The 20,470-nt window shown below is 42.3% G+C and overlaps 1 protein-coding gene across 6 annotated transcripts in view; it reads right to left on the bottom strand.

Moving 5' to 3' along the window:
- DAAM2 (dishevelled associated activator of morphogenesis 2) overlaps nucleotides 1-20,470 on the bottom strand; it is a 308,724-nt gene that overhangs the window by 17,683 nt on the left and 270,571 nt on the right. For all 6 annotated transcript variants that reach the window (XM_019483066.2, XM_019483067.2, XM_014598043.3 and 3 more), the window contains 6 exons: nucleotides 19,471-19,577; nucleotides 18,608-18,696; nucleotides 17,866-18,034; nucleotides 16,019-16,126; nucleotides 12,939-12,999; nucleotides 6,127-6,258 (listed from right to left, as the gene is read on the bottom strand). In XM_019483066.2, coding sequence (XP_019338611.1) covers nucleotides 6,127-6,258; nucleotides 12,939-12,999; nucleotides 16,019-16,126; nucleotides 17,866-18,034; nucleotides 18,608-18,696; nucleotides 19,471-19,577 — 666 coding nt within the window. The remainder of the gene's footprint in view (nucleotides 1-6,126; nucleotides 6,259-12,938; nucleotides 13,000-16,018; nucleotides 16,127-17,865; nucleotides 18,035-18,607; nucleotides 18,697-19,470; nucleotides 19,578-20,470) is intronic.

Raw genomic sequence — 20,470 nt, 5'->3', positions numbered from 1 at the left:
GAAGTTATCATTCAGTCCCCTGGACGGTGAGTATGGTAGGCTTAAATTATTTTGCCATGAACCTCATCTCCTCTATTAATAGATGAAGCAGGTGCATTTCTCACCATCATCATATATAGGCCAGCCTGTCACACAGCTTTCATCATCTGGACCCTGTTTGTCACAGCAAATTGCAAGTTTTCTGTAGGAATGATGCTGTACATTTTCCAGACACAAATAGTTTGATTGATCCTAGACTGCTTCCACTTACAATCTTGGCAGACCTTGTAACTTAAGCAACATCAACTTTGGTCATCTGAACAAGAGATATCTGCAAGAAAGCCAGAGCACTCCAGGCAGTAATGGTAACTATGCAGGAGGTGGCATCTTTCATTCCAGATCAATACTTAATATGTTGTGGTGTAGGAGGGTGCAGTGCTTCTAGGGGTGATCTCTTTGGGAGTAGAATACAAACACAAACTCTTTGAGCAAAGATAATCACAAAGCAGATCGCTTAATTGGCTGAATGTATGGAAAGTAAAATATAACTCACCAAACAGGAAATACACCAAGGAATCTGATCCCTGCCACCGATTCTGTGACCTAGTGCAAGTCACTTAACTTTTCAATGACTCAGACTCACCATCTGTTAGCAATAGTTCTTATGGCATTCTCTTTTGTAAATCACTTTGAAATCCACAGATGAAATTCATTATGTAAGTGCAAAAGTATTTTATTATGCTGTGATGCTCTTTAATGTCAAGTACTGGAACATGGCCTGAAACTTGTTTACTGCTGAGGATGTTTGGGGAAAGATACATGCACAAAGGGAGATGGAAAATGTGCCTCAGTTTCTCCTGCCTTGCAACTGAAGATGGTTTTGCAATTCTCACTTAAATAAATTCAGGCTCACAAGTTATCACTCCTCTATTTCATAATATAGCAGGTTTATAACTCTGCAACTCTCCTTCCTCTGCCAAACTTTCCACTGAACTCCTTCTTTTGCCAAAGCAAATAGTTTAGCCAGTTATTTATTTTAAAAAGTTGTTTCCACAAGAAGATGGAAAACATGAGAGAGGCACACGCTCACCACTACACCCATCAGCAAAATATTAAGCGGTAGCAAAGACCCCTTTGGAACAGCCAGAACAGGACCCCACACACAAGACAAAACAGCATTGAGGAAAATTATCTTGCTGTCTCCGACCATTATTAACAGACAAGTAAGGAGAAAAGTGAATTACTTCACTTCTCCTGATCAAATCTTCCCTAGTCAAGTAATAACCAAAGCTGTTGCAATGAAAGTTCCAATTCTCTGACAATTCAATTCAAATAAATAATTATTCTTATCTTTATGGGCTTGGTCTCATTCAAGCAATGGAAAGACTCTACCAGATTTTAACAGGGGTTGGATCAGCCCCTTCTGTCTTCTTGAGCTCCCTCCATGGTGGCCAATGGCATGCCTAATCACATGGCACAGAAACCATGAGCATTCAGCAGATTAGATAATGGCTTGCACTGAGCCATCTGCAATTCCACTCTAGCATATGGCAGGTATGTAATTTACTTGCTGAATGGATCTGTTTGCAGTGGCAGGCTTCAGCATCTGTCTGTGACACTTGGAATGTGCTCTTTCTTGACTCCACCATATTCCATTAGTCTTAGCAATTGACAGAACAAATGAGTTCCAAAACACCTATGGGCGCATCCAGATGAGTGCACATGTGCAGTATGGTCGTGCCACAGACCTATCTGCGGTGCCATGCACTGCACAGGCACGCATTCCCCATGCTAATTTGCAGGGGGTTGGGGCTGGCACTGGGAGATCCCAGTGTCAAAAAAAATGCATTAGAAAAAAGCAGGGCGGCACACACGGCGACAGCGTGCACCACCCAAAACCGAAGCCTGGCCAGCCAGAGCCACACTCCAGTTGCCAGCCAGGCTCCCTTCTGCCAGAACCTCAGGAGGCCCCCAAGTTAGGCTGCTGGGGCCAGCCCAGGTGGGCCTACCCCACCCAGGGCAACTTGCCACATGCCAGAGTGCACATGTACAGGCATTCCTTGGGGACAAGTAGCGGTAGCACAAGTTTGTGCTGCTGCTATTTGTCCCCAGGGAAATGCATGTGCGCGCTCATCTGGACATGCCCATGGAGGCCAAGCTCTATGCTTGACATGGACACACTTCTCTTGCTTTTGCATTGTGATCCTCACCACTTTCTGCCAACAGTGGCTAATAATTTAGCTAGATTTTGGCTCTTTTTCTCTTGCTTATCTTCAGAGCAGACCTATTGTACCTGTCAAATTTACTGGAATGATATGGAAGGGATATTTTGATTTTCCAGGTCATTGATTAGTTCCCTGCTTGAGAGAAGCTGTCATGAAAAAGGCCAGCGATAGGTTACCTCTTCCCTTTCCCTCCTTACTTCCTTCCCTTGCCACTATGTGGGTTATACTGGTGCCATCAGTGTTCCCATGTACTGGGCAACTGTATGCAATGAGATGTTTGCTGTTGATGTTGATATCTATTCCAGCTTCAGTGCTGAGGAGCCACCTTGCAAATGCCAATAACTACAATCATAATCTTGACTGAAAACGGACACAGAGCCTACCCTTCCAACAGGATCCAAAGCATTTTATAAACCTTTTTTTTTTTTTTTATATATAAACTATAGAGTGGAATTCACCCCACTGTGAAGAACTGCTATAATGCCATTGCATAACTATAATTCTGTTGTCAGTACTTATGTGGGACTTCAGTAGTATGAAGACCTTGTGGGGTCAATATCATCACTTGCAAACAGGAAAATAAATCATACTGGGGAAGAAAAAGTGAAAAAAAATCACATTTGTTTGGCCTCACTATGCCTACAAGAAAAGAGTTTTCACAGGCAAACTCAACTCCATCCTCTTTTTTCCTATGAAAAAAAAAATTTTCATCTGGATCAAACATGTGCATTTTGGCAACAGATTCCAGTGTGGAATTTCTCTCTTTTTTTTTTCCTCCCACCAACTGACAGGAAATGGCAGAAAACACCACCCCTGGATCAAATCTGTGAATTCTCCTAAGAAGCTGTTGAAGGCTAGACATCCACCAGAAGAACAATGTCCAGATCTTCTAGGGGGGCTATTAAGAGAATCAAGACTTAGGCTTCAGCTTGATTTTAACCAAGAGTGTCTTCTGAAAGTGCACAGATAGTTGTGGTTACAGAACTTCACTTGCAAACAGTTGCAGCATCTGCCAATCTGGCCCTTTACAGATAAAATATCACCTCCTCAGCACAAACGCTGGCACTCATTGTTCCTGCCATTATGTGTCTAAACAGGAAGGCCAAACATTAAATAGACTCCGTGAGACCAAATACACCTTTTCCAATTAGATGGGGTGGTTTTAAGGCAGGGCTAGGACACTTTGGTGGTGCTTTGTTGGTAATGACCCACCCCAGATCACAGGTAGGTGGGAGGGTGCTAGGACCCATCTACCACTCCCATAGCCAAAGTGCCCCTGCCACAGCGTGGGGAGAACCCACAGCCAAAGGGCCCGTGGGCCTGAGGTTGCTGATCCCTGCTGGAGTGCATTGGTCACCTTTTAGGTTCTGGGTAAAAAAATCAATGTTAATTTTGTCTGTAAGAGACCTGTGTGATCTAGGAGCTAATTAAGAGACTCTCTCTCTCTCTCTCTCTCTCTCTCTCTCTCTCTCTCACCAACTCATGCTGCCAGAACTGGGTTCAATTTAGGTACTGAACTGGAACCTCCACTGGTGCCGGAGCACAAAGATGATCTCTATAATAGACATGATGCTTCCGAGTGTACTCCTCCCTCCCCCCCCCCCCCCTTAATGCAGAGCAGCTGGAGTTCATTGCTGTCTTGTGTAGGCTGCCAGGGCCCATTCATATCCCCTAGCAGCAAGGGTATGGAAGTCTCTGGAGGCATAAGGTTTTATTGCTGCACTAATTAAGAACTGCTAGTCTTACAAATGAACACCTAACGAGTTGTCAGGTGTACCCCCTATTGCAAAGGTTTAGGGACTCCTTCGTAGCAAATGGTTTATCTCAATCTAAATAAAGTCAATATGCAGCACATTTCACCACCACAAAAGACATTTAAAAATGATTTCCCAGGTTGGGAAAGATAATTTTTATTGTTTCAAACCCCAGATGTGGAAACATGGCCAATTAGCCACTTCTATATTTAGAAAGATATTTGAACCCAGCTGTTAAAACCAGAGAGTCATCATTATTAACAAATCTGTGAACCAGACCAACTCTTCTAGGGCTCATTAGGATATTTTTAAAACAGACCTTTTTTGTTTTCCTTTGTTTTGAGAAATCAAGGGGAATGGGGTAAGTAAAATCTGTGCGCTCCATTCTCCTCCTCTTACTGGGCAGTTCCAGTGGGTTTCCATAGCAAGGACAGCACTCTCAATTCAGCAAACACAGAGAGCCGACCATGAAAAATGGTTTGGACTCTGGGAAGCACATCTGGTTTGCTGAGGAGGAAGAGAGGGAAAAATACGAAGAAAACATAAGAAATAGCTCAGCGCTGGGTAAGAACAGACCGTTCCCTTTCAGGAGTCCAAAGGCAGCTCAATGACAGTGGAAAGACCAAAGCCATAGGCTCAGCAGAAGCTGGAAAAGACCCTGGTTCAAGAATAGTAGGGGTGTATTAGGGAAAGGTACTATGAAATGGAGGAGAGGTTTCTTAAGTGTGTTATAGTCATTAAAATAAAATATCTCCTCTTGTTGAGTGCTTTATGTTGGCAAATACCTACAAATGTGTGCAACATCTTCCAGACACGGCAGTTTGTCAGTGGGAAGACTCCAGTTATCCTTAAAAGAACAGGATCACAACTTTTCTGCATCTCCCTCATCAGGAAAAAGCTGTAGCACTGACTAGGACTGCATAGTTATATGTTTTAACCCACTTTTTGCCTTTAAAAAAATCAAACTGCATCTCACCCGTTACATGGTGCCAGTAGAACAGACCGTTCTAGTACAACATCAGACAGGGGAGGCATATGTAAAAAGACACCACTCTAGCAGAGATAAGCAAAATGGTTCAGATGCTCTAAGAACTGAACTGAGCCATCTTTCAAAAGCTATCATGAACTAAATCAGAGTATTTTGAAGGTTGAAAACCCCTCTCCAGGCTTTTTTTCCCCCATTCCCCCAAGGCACATGTAAAGACACTCAAAGGTTCCCGAAGTGTTTTATAGAGCACTTAGATTCAGAATAACTTACCCACCTCTGAAGTACACTCACTGATAGGATGGAAGGCAGCAAATATTTCACAACCTGCACAGCTTTTTATTTTACCTGGCTGCCCGGTCTAATAATTGGTTGCCATAGATTCTTTAATATCCCAAAGTGGTCATGATCTCTATTTGATATCTCATCCAAAAAAGACCACCAAAAAACATAGCCCCTCTTAACACCATGTCATATCATCACAATTCCTCTTCAGAGGCACCATCCTTAGAAAACCTCTGCACAAAAGAGAAAGCTTCAAGAGAGTCATGAAGATGGAATTACCTTCTGGCTATGGGCATCATCTATTCAATGAATGGTATAAACTAAAGATTGGCTAAAACAGCCAATTCAGTCTGGATATCAGGTTTAAATTCCCTGTTAACGGTCTCAGCATTTGATCCTCCTGCTGCCTTCTTTTTGACTCCAACCTAAATCAAGAGCTGGAAGGTTCTTGCTCTTTAGGAATTTTTGCCACAAGGTGGCCAACGTCTCTCAAGATCTGCTTACGAGTTCCAAACTCTGCCGCGGGAACAGGAAAGCCTAGGCTTAGACCGTCTCCAGGTTAAAGCACTATATCATTATGGCCCATCCCCGTCTTCAAGGCTGGCAACTTGGCACATTAAAATTGGGGAAAAGATGCATGTAGAACATAAGGAGAAAAAAATAACACCTCTATTGTTTCTACAAGCTGAGGATGGATCTGAATGGAAAATCCCTTTTATCCACAGCACACACAAACAACAGTCGCACAGGTTGCCCCACTTCTAAGAGCAGAACAAAGGAGGTTTTTCTGTCTGATTCCATTATTGAGACACAGAAGAGATTGGATCAGACAGCTCCTGGCTGAAAGCTGCAGGATTCAGTATAGGGAGCCCCAAACACTTCAAAAAAGTTTTCCCACCTTGTCCCTGGCCTCGTTGAGAAGGTCTTCTATCTCTGAGAAGCTGAAACTGGCTACAGTGATGAAGTCACTCATGACAGGAACAAACCTGTCCCCTGGTTCCCGTATGCGTCTCTTCTGGTAGTCCAGTTCCTGAAAGGAAAAAGGCCAAAGTACAGATTGTTGCCTAATATTGGTGTCTCAGTAAAAATAATAGGAATGGGGAAGTACATCTCAAGTGTTTGTTTAATAAAGGGTATGCCCACCCTCTTTCTTCCAATAAACCAATTAGCACTCAGAAACCCACTTCTTTTCAAGTTAAAGGTGGCAGCTAGATTAGGCAGAGGCAAATCTTGGTTGTAATCTCCTGGATCCCAGAATAATTCTCACACTATCCACCTAATTTATTTTATTTCTAATTTACCTTTAGCATCTAAGTGCCACATATCTTTGATATTACAATTTTCCTTCATACTTGGCATGGGAAATAACTGAAATCTCAGACAAGATTGTAGGGTAACTGCATGCACATGTGGACCTTTTAACAGAAACTGTTATGCCACAGAAACAGCACCTGAAGGAATGCCAGTCATGCAACTTGTCACAATAATTGTAACTGTGAAAGAACAGCAAACAACTATATTATGTGGTTTCCCTGTGTAGGAGTAACTGTGTTACTTACTTATAGCCCACGCTTCCAGAGCTGAAGACAAATCATATGCAGGCAGTCTAAAAAATGTAATTCTAGCTTAGTTGTGATGAGGGGAGAGGAGAGCAGGATTTTTGTTCTCAAATAGGAAGTATTCTAGGATTCTCCGACTATTAACTCTTGTCCAAAGCCCCTTGACAAGTTGGCATATGCTTTTCCTCAAGGAAGATATGAATATTTCCTCCCTAAGAGTCGGTCAATACTTAGATTGACCAGAGAAGGTCAGTCAACAATAATACCAGGTGTCCTCTATTTTACCTGCCCTTCAGAAGCCTAGAATGGCAAGATGGTGCATACAATGGATGGTTGTGTTCCTAGCTCTGCATCTCCTGATGACTAAAGTCAGATTGTAGGACCCTCTTAGAAGAGCAGAAAACTCATTCACGCTGAAAAAGAGGAGAGTTTACCATCTGCTCCTTTCCCTCAACTCTGGCACATGTTCCTGTGTCTGGTCCTTTAAAGAGAGAATCATGGACACTGTTTCTCACATGCCCTTCTTCACCACACTGATGACATTCAGCCAAATCATGATGCTTCCTGGAAGGATTATGCTGTAAAAAGGAAGTTTTCTTTTCCTTTGTCCTTGTTTGATCTGTGTGTGTACTCTATAGTACCATGGCAGCCATGAATTTAGGATATTTTCCTTTCAGCTGACCAATCCATGGGAATTATGGAGCCCTGCTCTTTTTAAAGGGGGACTAATGAAGGACCAACAGTGGGTCAAGCTACTAAATGAATTTTTGTTGCTAAATGTCCTTTGGAAACAATACATCTTCACACTTTTATTGTTCCATGTCTCTGTCGGAGTCGGATGCTTTTATAACTTGATGAAGCTACCCTTCGAAGGCCATACAATTACCTCTAGAAAGAAGATGGTTTTGAGAGTTGATAAGTAGGAGTATAAGTATCACTTTTGAGAATCCCTTTGGCTTTCACATGCTGATGACAGACACAGAGCTATGCAGAAACAGCAATCCAAGTCAGAAGTGATGTAGGTATGGGTGAGAGAAAGACATGCTAGAACGTGGATGGAAGTTATAAAAAAAGAGGGTGCAAGGGAGGGGAATGGCAGGACAAGCCACAAGCAGGAGGATGTAGAAAGATACAAGTTAGAGCACCATCACCCCCACCCTTTGCTTTGTATTACATCTTCCTTCTAATTGCTTTACCTAACAGAGTATCACCTCCTGCCCTCTCAGCACAAGTGCAGCAGATTACTACTTCTCCTCTGAAATGGACCTGACATAAGGACAAATTGATTCATAATGTAGAGTTCTGCTCAGCATCCTCATACATTCTGCCTTTTTTTCCCTCCAAATGTGGTCTTTGGACAGTCAGGGATGGTCATCCTATGTGGTCTTTCTGTCATCCTATATGGTCCTTCCCTGGCCCACAACAAAAAAGTGCTACAGTATTAGCCCCAGATTGTAGTCGTAGTATCCAAAGCCATGGCATTTGGGGCTGTTACTGTATAATATTTTTTTCCAATATAAGTATAGGAATCAGGGGTCTGATTCTCAATTTCTCACTGTAATTTTATACCAATATACTTCTCCTATAGTAAAAAAAATCTATTACCAAAAACAGTACTTGTGTTAAAAGGTTCAGTAGGAAGGACAAAGCATAAACAGGCCATGGAAAACTCTCCTCTAACAGCTAGAGATGGTTTCTCCTGGCAATGAATTAAGGATGGTGAGAGAAGCTAACGCTGCCCTGATCTGTGCTGATTCCATTTTTTGGCAGGGCTTCAAGCTATTGTAGAGGTTTACACCAAAGAATCATGACTACTCTGTTCTTCCCATGTTGCTAGTTTAAAAAATTCCTGATGAATAGAAGATCGGTCCCTGGTAGAAAAAAGGTAGAGAACTACTAAGATGCAAGTCTGAAAGTCAAGGCTTCCTATATTGTATGCGATAGCATTGGAGATTCAAGAGAAAGTTCAGGAAGCTGGTGCCAAGCAGATGGCAGAAAGCATCTTCCACAGAGTTGCAGAAGGCAGAAGACCATTGAGGCAGAAGAGCTGCAGTACAATGCTCATAGCAAGCTAGGAAAGCATAAAACCTAGCAATGTTTGTCTCAAATGTCTGCAAAGTGATTTGAGATTAAATAAGTATGGAAGAGCAAAATTTTGTTATCATTCAGACAGCCATGTAGTCATGTGGCAGAATAAACAGAGCCTTAGCTGTTTCCCTCAGTCCTTACCAGGGCACCTCTTGGAGTAACTAGGAACAATGGCCACAAACTGACAGAGAGCAGATTTAGGTTGGACATCAGGAAGAACTTCTTTACGGTAAGGGTTGCCAGAACCTGGAATGGGCTTCCAACGGAGGGGGTGCTCTCCCCTACCCTGGAGGTCTTTAAGAGGAGGCTGGACATGCACCTGGCTGGGGTCATCTAACCCCAACGCTGTTTCCTGCCCAGGGCAGGGAGTCAGACTTGATGATCTACTGAGGCCCCTTCCGAACCAAACATCTATGAATCTAATTTTTTTAAAAAAGAATCCTTCCAAACTTAATCTGAGAAACCATGATTTGGATTCTTCACTATGTTTCTTTTTAAGATGTGGCAGATTAATTTCTAGGCTTCCCTCTCCAAATAATAGGCAACATGGATTTTTGTTAAAATATTACATCCTTTATGTCACCAATGGGAAGGAGAGGAAGACAGCTATTTTTGAGGCAGGGAAGGATTCTTCACCTCACTGAGATACTAGATTCAAAATTGGAAGGAAACTTTTATCACTAAATAGTCACGCAAAATAAATTAGCGTTCACAGCAGAGCTTTTCTTCTAATCACTGAGGCAGCATTAGAGTTGAATGGAAAATAATCCACAGTCACTGACGCAGGAGCTTGCCTATCCCCATTTCCCCTGCAAAGGCCCTCACCCTTTGAGCAAGATGGCCACTATCAGCTCAGCGACACTAACTGAATTTACAATTTCATTTGCTGACATATCCAACATTAAAAAAAGACAAAATTGGATAGAGGTGTGCCTTGACTTGGGAGGAGGGCCAAGCACTGGAATGAGCTGTAAAAAGATTTTTCTAATTTTTAATTCTCAGTGCAAGCCCTGGGAAGCAAAGGGTTACAAGCATCTTTAAGAACAGCTGACTGTAAAACTATTTTTAGGTTTCTACTCTTCTGGGGCCTTCCCAATCACTGGAGCCAGGATTGTGGTGAGAATGTGCTGGAAGGCGATCAAGAGTCACACCTTCCCCCCAGCTGACAATGATCTTCTATTGTTGCTACAGTGTTGCATTTTATGTGCCAAAAATGTGAAATGAATGAGCAAGACTGGGAGTTGTTGGCAGGCCTGACTGAAAAACATCAAGCAAAGGAGGGGAGTTGGGGAACGGGGGAGGAGGGGAGATGGTGACTGAATAGGAAGGGGATGTACAGGAAAGAGGAGGAGAATTGGATGCAAAGACAAAAGGGAAAACCAACTGTATACAGAATAAAGAACACAGCAGGCATTTGCATTTCAAGGAAGGAATTATTTGCAGAAGGCATGACTAGGGCTGTCTTCATAGCATAGGCCCCATGTTGGCATTGCGCGCTCTCAAACACCTACTCATATCAGCACCTCCCATTTCCATTTCAATGGTGCACACTTTAAGTCTGGCATATTTTTTTTTTGGTCTGGGAGGAAGATGATGTAACTGAGGATGAATCTCTGAAGTTAGCATTTTGGGAACCAGTAGTACATCATAAAGCCCTTCCTTCTCCTGAAAGAGCCATGGAAACCAAGTACTCTTCTCATGACTGGAGTGGATCCTTGCTGGCGGAGGTTAAGGCCCAATGGCAGAGTCACATGGTGGAAGTTTGTGCTGTTGCTGCCGGTGTTACACCTGTCAAGTGGCTAAATAGAGTCTTTCAGCCATTGGGGAAGCTAATCTGGCAACTTTCAGTAGTACACACTGATATAAGTTTGAAACAAAGGCTTATATGAATGATAATATAGGTCACCAAAGGGTGGAAGTTTTTGAATGTTGATAGCCATGGCTGAACAGGACACTTACAGCCAAACGGAGCAAGGATCTACTTTAGTTCAAAACATCTCCCACACTGTCTTTTGTCTCTGTTTAATGCTATTCTTGCCCCCCCACATCCCTCTGTCAATCCTGAACATATGACATATGGATTTCAAAGTCAGAAAAAAAATAACATTCAGCCTGGCAGGTGATAGAAGAACTTTGGCGAGAGGGGGTATAACAACAATCACACTTGGCATTTACAAAGCAATTTACATTTTCAAAGCACTAGACAAACATGAACGTGTTAACCTTCAAAACACTTCTGCGTGGTAAGTCAATATTATAACCTCCATTTCACAAACAGTTAAATGACTTTTCCAAGGTCACACAGAAATGCAATGGCATAGCCAAGATTAATATGCAAGAGTTTCTGACACCATAAACTCAATGCAGCAAAGTCACTGCTTCATAATGTAACCATGATACATATATAGAGTCAAAATTACTCTAAAAATCCATAGACCTATGGAGAATGGAAACCATCCCAAATGTTTTCTGAAACATTCTATAGAATTTTACAAGGAGGAATCTAATTCTCTACTAAATTATAGTGTAAGCTTCAAAAAACCCTATAGAATTTAAATGAAAAAGTGCCATAACCAATTTCTCCATAAAGAATCTGAAGCAGCACATACTGAATCACATTGATTTCCTTGCAAGTGATCTTTGGGGATGAAGAACTGTTCGCACCTCCATTATCTGATGTATTATTCATTTACCATATCGTCTTGTATACAACACATACCTTTTTACCCCAAATCAGCCCCCTGAAAAATGGGGTGCACATGTTAAGCAGGGAACCTGATTTTCTGTGTGGGAAAACAGCACCTGGGTTTGATTCCTGCTCTGCAGTACAGCAGCTGTGATTCTGCCATTCAGGTAGCTAAAGGAGTCAAATTGAATTTGTTTTTCACTCTATGGGTCTCTCTATTTTTATGATCTTAATGTTCAAACTAACTTTTCTTAGGGCAATTTTACTGTTTGCTAGCTGCCCCTGATCTATTTCACAACCTTTTTAGCTCACTCTTCAGCTCTTTTTAAAAGTATGGATCCACCCATGGGTACCAGTTTTCAGTAGCAGCTATGCATTCATCTGATGCTACACAGGAAAGGGAGGCAAGCTTAAGATACATCTTTGTCCCTGAACTATGCAGCCATAACCCTGGAAACATGTTTTTGAAAGGCATAATGAAGAAAAAGTAAGATGAATATAATATTTGGGGATATGGTGTATGCATGAAAATATGGTACTTGTTCTTTGCTGTTTGCATTATTTAACCTCTAAATTTCAAGTTCTTTACTTTTCCCACCTCTTCCATTAATAAGTGTCCCACCTATTTATTTACTGAACTCTTCTCATTCTACATATGCCTTTACACTGAGGAGGTGATGTTTATTTTTTTGGAGATTTCCAGGTACCACATGCTGACATAAAAAGCTTAACCCAGGGATTATTTAGACGAGTGCTTCATCTTTAACCCCTACAACATAATACCTTGGGTTATAGTTACCCAAAGGCAACATTTCCTGAAACCTGTTGAGAGAGAGAATGTGCTGCATTAATTAAGCAGAGGTTGAGGAAACACAGGCTGAAGTTCAGGTTAGAGTACTTTGAGCAACAGTAGGAAAGATGCCATTGCATTTCCAGCTGCTTTGTTTTTGTTTCATGCCCTAGTCCAAACCTTGCTCCTTCCTCCAGACAGGGAAATAGGGCAACTTATGGTTGCCTAACATGTAGCATATTCCCCATATGCTTACTCCTATCCCAAGGGCCAGGCAAGACACCTGCTAAGTGAACAGAAGTTCCTCAGCAAAAAGCAAAGGGAGGTTTGTTTCACTTTTTTTTTTTTAAGTAGTCTCTATATATCAAACTGCCTTTCCTTTCTGGCCTAAGATCAAACAAACCTTTTTTGTTAAAGCAAATGTCTGCTAGGATCATCATCAAAAGCTTTTATTTATTTTTCTTGGTGAATACATAGTGCTTAACAAGGAAAGAAAAGCCCCCTTCTCCTTTCACAGAAAATATAGTGCCTCAGATTCTGAGAGGGATGTTTTAAGTATGGAGATTTGGAAACCTTGACATACTTACAGCCTCAACAGCTTTCAATCCGGTCTTTATGTTGTTAACTTCCTTTTCTAGTTCCACCAGGCTGCAAGGGAGAGACAGAGATGCAGTGGTTAAAACAAAAACGGCAGTGTTACACAGGAATATAGGAACTACTGTAGCAGAACAGACCACTGGTCCATCAAGTCTGGTATCCTGCCTCTGGCACCAGCCATGCCAGATGCTTGGAACTGGGGGAAGGGGTCTGTGTTGCCTTTTGTATGAGATATAAACTAAGGTCCCAATTGCTCGTGGTCACATTAAAGATCCTATGGTATTTCTGGAAAGGATGGGGTGTGTAATCTCAGAACATCTGTCACAGGACACAAGATACTGGGGCCTGTGTATTGAGCCCAGTTCTCCAGCAAGGAGTGCAAGCCACATGTCCAGCTTGTAATAATTGCCTGACTCACAGGCAAGGAACTCAGCTTGAGCACACACATCACAATGGTCTCAGATAAGCTCTGCACGCCATTCCTTCCCCCCGTGAATTACTGCATTCCATGAGGGATAAACCATCTATTTTTTTTCTTATGAGCTGTACAAATACAGTTGATGACTTTGTCTTTTCATCACAGAAGCCCATGCAAGCGAACTTCCTAGCTTAGCACAATCTCATCTTACTTCTCTCTTTAATGGACAAAGAATGGATTTTATTCCCCCTACATGGGCAGCTAAGCATATGCAGCCACTTGCCGCCATAATGTGTGCTTTGGGAGAGTAATCCTGTTCTAACTGGGGCACCGTATAGCTCTCCCATTCTCTCAATGGGCAGCTTTCTGCACCTCGAGAGCACACAGGCTCAGAGCAGGCAGCCGGTAGGAAATGCTAGGCACAGTAGTGCATATGAAGTGCAGCTTCAGGGCTGCGAGAAGGTGCTTTCTTCACACTGGGATACAGTTTACCCAGAAGATGTAAGACCCTTCTCTGATCCTTCAGTCATATTGAGACACAGCATGTCTGAAGGCATCCAACTGACTTCAGTTTAAAGTACAGTAGATAGGGAGAGGAGGACAACTCATCCACCTTTTTCATCAATAGTGCAGAGCCCAGGTGTATTTATCTGGAAAACAGGAGATCTGGGCTCTAGGACCTTCTCAGCTTGAGAGTTTGAACTCAGAATTTTCCACTTTCTAGAAAAGTGCCATAACCACTAGGTAGGACTGTTGAAGCTCCCATTGAAGTTGGGCCACTGGGTACAGTCAGGGAGCCAGATAGCCTGCAAGATCTAACCTGACTATATGCCAAACAAGTAAGCATTCCTTCCTCTGCTTCTCCCCACAATCCCTGGGGAAAGGGGAGAAGAGTAGAAGACCTGGGTCCTGCTCCCAGTGCTGTTTATGTACTTTGCATGAAATCGTTATTGGACAAAAAAGCAAAAATAGCATTTTGAGCAGGGGCCAAAACTCAGAGCTCATTCCCTTTGCAGGCCAGAGTCACACTTCCTCTTGTTTGCTGTCTTCCTGCCTCAGGAATCTTGTACTTTTGGCTCCCCGGTGGGCCAGCTTCAATGGGAAGACTGGAGAGGACCATCAGCCCTGCCTACCCGCTGGGACACACCCCGGGAAGTGGCAGAGGTGAGTTAAAACACCCTCTGGCTGGAGAGGGTCTATAACAAATCTCTCACATCCCAAGGCAGATGCTCAAACCACCAAGCTATTATTAGGGGATAGGTCCTTTGCTTCCTTCATTGCACCCATACGTACAACCTCTGCTTCAAATAGTTACTTGGTCTAATTTTTCTCCACCTAAGAAATCAGGAATTTAGGTGGAGTTTATCTGTTTCCCAGACTGAACAGGATGGCAACAGAGTTGAGGTAAGATTAAGTCTCATATGTGCTCACTGTGGTCTTCTTCAGACCGTGCAGAGAAGCCCAAATCTGGTTTCCAAGGGAGCTTTTCAGGCCACAATGGAGGTACAATAACAAACTCAGGTGTCTTAGAGGTTTTGTGAACATTGAGTGGAGTGGAACACAATCACATTTGGTAACTTGGATAACTAAAAGCGAGGTAAGAGCAACTTAGCCAGTTTAGAAGCAGAAGAACAACTGGGACAAACTCTTTTTAGACACTAGTATTGTACTAGGTATCTTCCTCTAGCATAAGACAATAAGAGGATTTTCCATCACCAGTAAGAAGTAAAGCCTTTTACCTCTAGGTCACTCATTAAAAAATGGTGACTGATGATGGTGACTAAGAATGATTACTTGCAACTGAAAAATTGTTTGTTGATATTTCATTTAACGCTTGAATTAAACAGATTCTACAGATCAGAAAAAGAAACACCGGAGCTTGTGTTTTTTTAGGCTTTTAAGTGTGAGTTTGGAGAACAGCACCTCTGACTTTATATCCTGCATTCAGTTCTCACTTGTTTTTCATTGGCTTAGAAGTACCAGACCTGTTTGGCTCCTTACACAAAGAGCAACAGCTGGGGAAATTCTGTGTCAAGGTATTCTGGAACAGTATTTTAGAAAAAAGAACACAACTTGAAGTGGTCTTGAAGGCAACCAAATCCATTTCAATTATTTGCCACAGACATGAATTTTATGCAAAAAACAAGTTTCCCTAACTCCTGTGCAAGAATGAATCTGTGCAAAGGTTTGTAGGGCTGCAAGGAAAACAGCTTACACAGCCTTCATGATGTAGTCTCTTTGGTTTAAAATAAACCTTCAGTTATCTAATCATACAACAGAAAAGAATACCATGTGATCCATGGCGACCAATCACACTATGAATGGTAAATTACAAACAGCAGCTTGTTTAATGGCAGTGCACAGTTTGGGAGTAACATACAGGCTAAGACAGGGCTACATAAAATTGTCAATTGTACAAATAGACAAATGTCCGGACCAAATCCTCTACTGGTATAAATCAGAATAGCTCCATGGGTGTCAGTGAAGTCTGACACTTATACCAGCTGAGGCAATAGCCCTTACTTGGAAATATAACAATAAAACAGATTTATAAACAACTGTGAAAGCCCCCGGAAGTTGACAGAAGTCTTTCCATTGATTTCACTGAAAACAGAATTGTGTCCCGAGATTGACAGATCGTACTGGACTTACTTGACTTTGGCTGCTTCTGGAAGATGTTGCAGCTCTGACTGGATATCAAGGAGGTCTGGGTAGTTTTTCTCGAAAATCATAATTAGGTAGTGCAAGAGTGTAATGTTCCTTAGAAAAAAGGACACAAAGGAGAAAGTATAGTTGGTGCAGGCATTGCAACAGGTTTGGTCATGAAATCAGGTTCATCAGACAAAGAGAACTGTAGATAAGGATTTGGCAATTCTGTTGATTAAATAAAAGCGTTGAAGATTAAAGCTAACTATTCTCCTCAGATTCATTTTTCCCTCAAGAACTCAAAGGACATTCCCACCCTGCCTTGTCTTTATTCTCAAAGAGACTGGATTCTTGCTTCTGTCTGTACAGTGGCATATGAGGTAATAGAAATGCAACAGCACAAAACAGTATAGTGGCTGTCATGCAAAATGTATCTCAAAATGCTTCATAAATTAAACAATAAATACTAGCAAAGTGATATTAAGAGACAAGGGAGAGCAGAGTAGTTTGTAGCTGAGACCTGAAATGAAATGAAATGAAATGAAATGAAATGAAATGGAAAGTTAATGAAGCAGAGAAGGCCATTTCAAATTCCTAGAACTACAGAGGAGATGACTCCTTCACCCAGAGTGATGAGATTGTATCAGGAAGACTAGGGGGAGGGTAACCTTACTACCGCATAAGCACTAGGAGCAGACTTAGGAATTGAATGAGGAGAGGCACAGGGTAGAGAATGGAGAAAGTTCATAGAGGGTTTAAAAAAACAGAAGGACAATTTTGGATCAAACCCTTTAGTAACTGGAAAGCCACAGCAGCTGTTGGAAGGTGTGCACTTATTCAAAATACAAGACAGTTGGCAATCATTGCCTCAGGTACTTGCCAGAGTCTGGGGAGCTGTGTCTTGTGGAGACTATGGTATCTGCAGAGGACAGTTCACATACAGAAACTCAGTCCAAGCCATGTAAAATCAGGAAGCTCCCCTTGTATTTGCTACACAGGGGGCAGGTGATCTCTGAATGTTTATATGGGAAGCACACAGCAGCCGCTAAAACAGAGTTCTACTAGTTTAAAATCTTTTAGGAGGGATGAATTCAATGCAATTCTTGCTGCTGATATTCATCCTTAAGTACCCAGAAGCCATTCCTTTAGAGGTCTAGTCTCATCAGGCCTCACAAGTGAATGTAAGTACAGCCAAGATCTCCAAAAAACTGAAGTGCTGCAGGGTGTCATTGATTCAGAAGATGGCACTCTTTTCCCAGTCACTACTGAACTAATGCCGCAGAATTGGTTGGGATTGTACTGTACTTTGGAAGAACTGTTTCAGATGGAATGTAATGCTGTTGCTCTGGATTGTGGGTTTTTGGGTTTTTGTTGGGGGGGGTTTTGGGGGGTGGGGTGGGGGAAGGAGGGTATTTACTTATATTTATTGGTTTGTGTGCTTATTGCTGTTACAGGACACCAAGTGGCTCTTTGTAAAAGGAAGGACTTAAAGCACTGGTATCCAGGACATATTGTAAAGAAATAACCTCTGTAATTTCTATTATATGTGAAATATTAATCTACTAAAATAGCGGTTAGTAGATTAATGGTCGGTGGTTAAACCACTAGCGTGCTCTACGCAAAAAGACCAGCTGAATTTCCATACTGTGTTGAGAGTTGATAAAGCACTCAAGGGTCCTCCAGCATAAAAGGCAGGATTCACATGTAAGGTAAGACATATTTTTAAAAGCTCTACACTGTGTCAATGCATCAATTAAGCAAACAAACACTCACTACCAGTCAAAAAACTCACTACCAGACAAGGCAAGATACAGGCGAGGCAGCTTTCCTTTGGTTGTGATTTTCAAGCCTACCTGTCTATGCTGGACTTGGTGTCTGCAATTTTGTTCAGGCTGGAGACTTTGAAGCCATATGCACTCCCCCTTTGGCCCTTGTTCATATAGTTGCCGAAGGCCAGAACCACCTCTAGAAGTTGCTTCAAACGCTTGCTGCGGATGAGCTCTTTGGAGGCCAGAAGAATGGCTTGAAAAAAAGCAAGACATGACCTGAGGTTAACTCACAACAGCCCTTCTGGAGGCTCTAGCTTTTGAGCATCCAAACCAGAGCCCCAGCAATCCTTAGTCCCACTGAGGTGCTGACCACAGTCTGAACTAGGGAGGTTTAAACTCATTGACAAACCTCCCTGTTTTAACAAAGAGAGATCGTATATCCCTCTTCTCAAAAATCAGACCTATAGAGAAGACCACTATGAGCAAGATGTCTGCAGATATTGCTCCAAAATATGGGGTTTACACCAGCTGGTAAGGGCTAGGAGTGGAAGCGAGGTGTCACAGTAAGTTGAGGTGGCTCTGAAATGCACAGTGACTCCCAGGGCAAGAGCCACAATGCCTTTCACAACAGTTGTATTAAGCCCACATATATAATGGAAATGTTAGACAAACACCTGTGCCTAGTAGATGATACTTTTGCCCTCATCCTAAATGAGTCTACAAACACTGTGCCCACAACAGTGGGTTGTGGGTGGCTTCCTTTATGGGTGAGTCTCTCTGACATGCTCTGCTCCTCACCCAGTCCCTGAAGAGGCCTCTCCCATACCTTCCACTTTTGGCTTGGATTCTGCCAGTCTCTCTGGCAACTTCTTCTTAAAGAATAATGCTTGCAGCCGCTGCTGGTAGTGATCAATCCTACATGAGGGGAAGGAGAATACATATTGTGAAGCTCAAGCTACCTCACAAACATAGGTATGTAGTTTCATACACAATTCAATGATAGGAAACAAAGCCCCATGGAACCACATGGTTGGACTGATGAAGCAGCCTGCCATGTATAAGGCCCTATTACGCCTGATGTCTTTTGGCCAATGCCAAAGTGCCGTTACTCAGATTGAGGGTGTTAATGTGAGGACACAGGCTTTGTAATTCAAACACATCCCCAGGAGTGGCTATAAGGTTTCAAGTCCCTCAAAAATACATTTTCACAAAAGACTGCAGAGGAGATGTGGGAAAAGATGCAACTGGTCTGGGAACAGTTTCCAACCAAAGGGCATAAAAGGTGGAATGCAGAAAAGGGCAAATAACTGTGAGGATAAGTGACAAGCAGGTGGCAATGGAATGCATAATAAATCTAAACCCAGAGATGCAGCAGCTGACAGCCATGGCTAAGCATCTGTTTACATGAATGGTGCTAGAGGGATGTGACAGATGTGTATTAGTTAATCAGAAGACTGTCCCTAAATGGCACTCAGAAAGAGCTCTTACCAGCCAAAAAAGCTTGTGTAACAGACAAACATGTCAGTAACATTATTGGTTTCTGGTAACTCGAGAGTATAATTCAGTGCAAAACCTAGCCCACGGTATTTTGATTGTGTTCCACTGATGCAACATTATTCCTTTTCAATAACAATTACAATAGTTTCCAAGAAGCCCCTGGCCTATTTTGCCATTATGCATCTCACAGACCTGCTCATTTCGTAAAGGAAACGATCAGCCCGGGCCATGCGATCAATTTCATGTTTATGTTCCTCCAGCAGGTCAATATCACTCTTTTCAGGAACAAACTTCAGCAGCTAGAATGATAGATACAAATCAAAAACCATCATGAAAGATCCAGCAAGACACACACACAGACAGAGAGACTGCATGAGAAAGGGGGCCAACACATTATTTTACCACCATAGAGAACTGCTGCTCTAATTCATTCATGTGACAGTAACTTCAAAGCAGGGCAGCTGTGGCTTCAAAAGTGACCTTGTTAAAATATCTCCTTGTTGTTCTGCCTTTATTTTCCTTCAGTGACCTCATTAATTTCTGTTAATACATCCAGACTGCTAGGGACCAAATCCTGCTCTCAATAGTGTGAGAATCCAGAAAGAACTCTGACTCCCATGATATTACTCTGGATTTCAACTGGTGTAAAGAAGATCAGAATCTCTCTCTGAGCACAGATTATCCATCCCACTCACCCTGAGTACACACAAAGACCCAACTATCTCTCTCATAGTCTGCTCTGCTCTGTCGAAACAATAAACAATATTTAAGCCACTGAATATGAGCTTGACACAAGCTGCTATTCATGTGCTGACCTTAAAAGCTCATACTTTGACAGATTTTTGACATATCTAGTAGGAGTTCTGCTTCAGCCTGGTTATAAATATTGTCATGCACACATGCCCCCCTTCACCCCAGTCCACACCCACAGGGAGCAAGTTGCCTGCCAGAAAAACCAGAAAGTGAACCTGCTTTTCATCAGTGCTCTACTATTTTATTTCTTGGAGCCCAATATTCAAAGGTGCTAAGCACCTGAAGGTCTCAGTGGCTGCAAAGTGGACCTGTGGGCATTCAGCCCATTTGCAAATCAGGGCACAGATTTCCAAAACAAAAAAAGGCTTTGTGCACACAATTAAACATTCAGATAATACACATAGAAGACACTGGTCTCATATGGAATAATATTTTGTGC

The sequence above is a fragment of the Alligator mississippiensis genome, chromosome 1 (genome assembly GCF_030867095.1).
Source record: "Alligator mississippiensis isolate rAllMis1 chromosome 1, rAllMis1, whole genome shotgun sequence".
Lineage (NCBI taxonomy): Eukaryota > Metazoa > Chordata > Crocodylia > Alligatoridae > Alligator > Alligator mississippiensis.
This window is presented reverse-complemented; position numbering and strand designations above follow the sequence as displayed.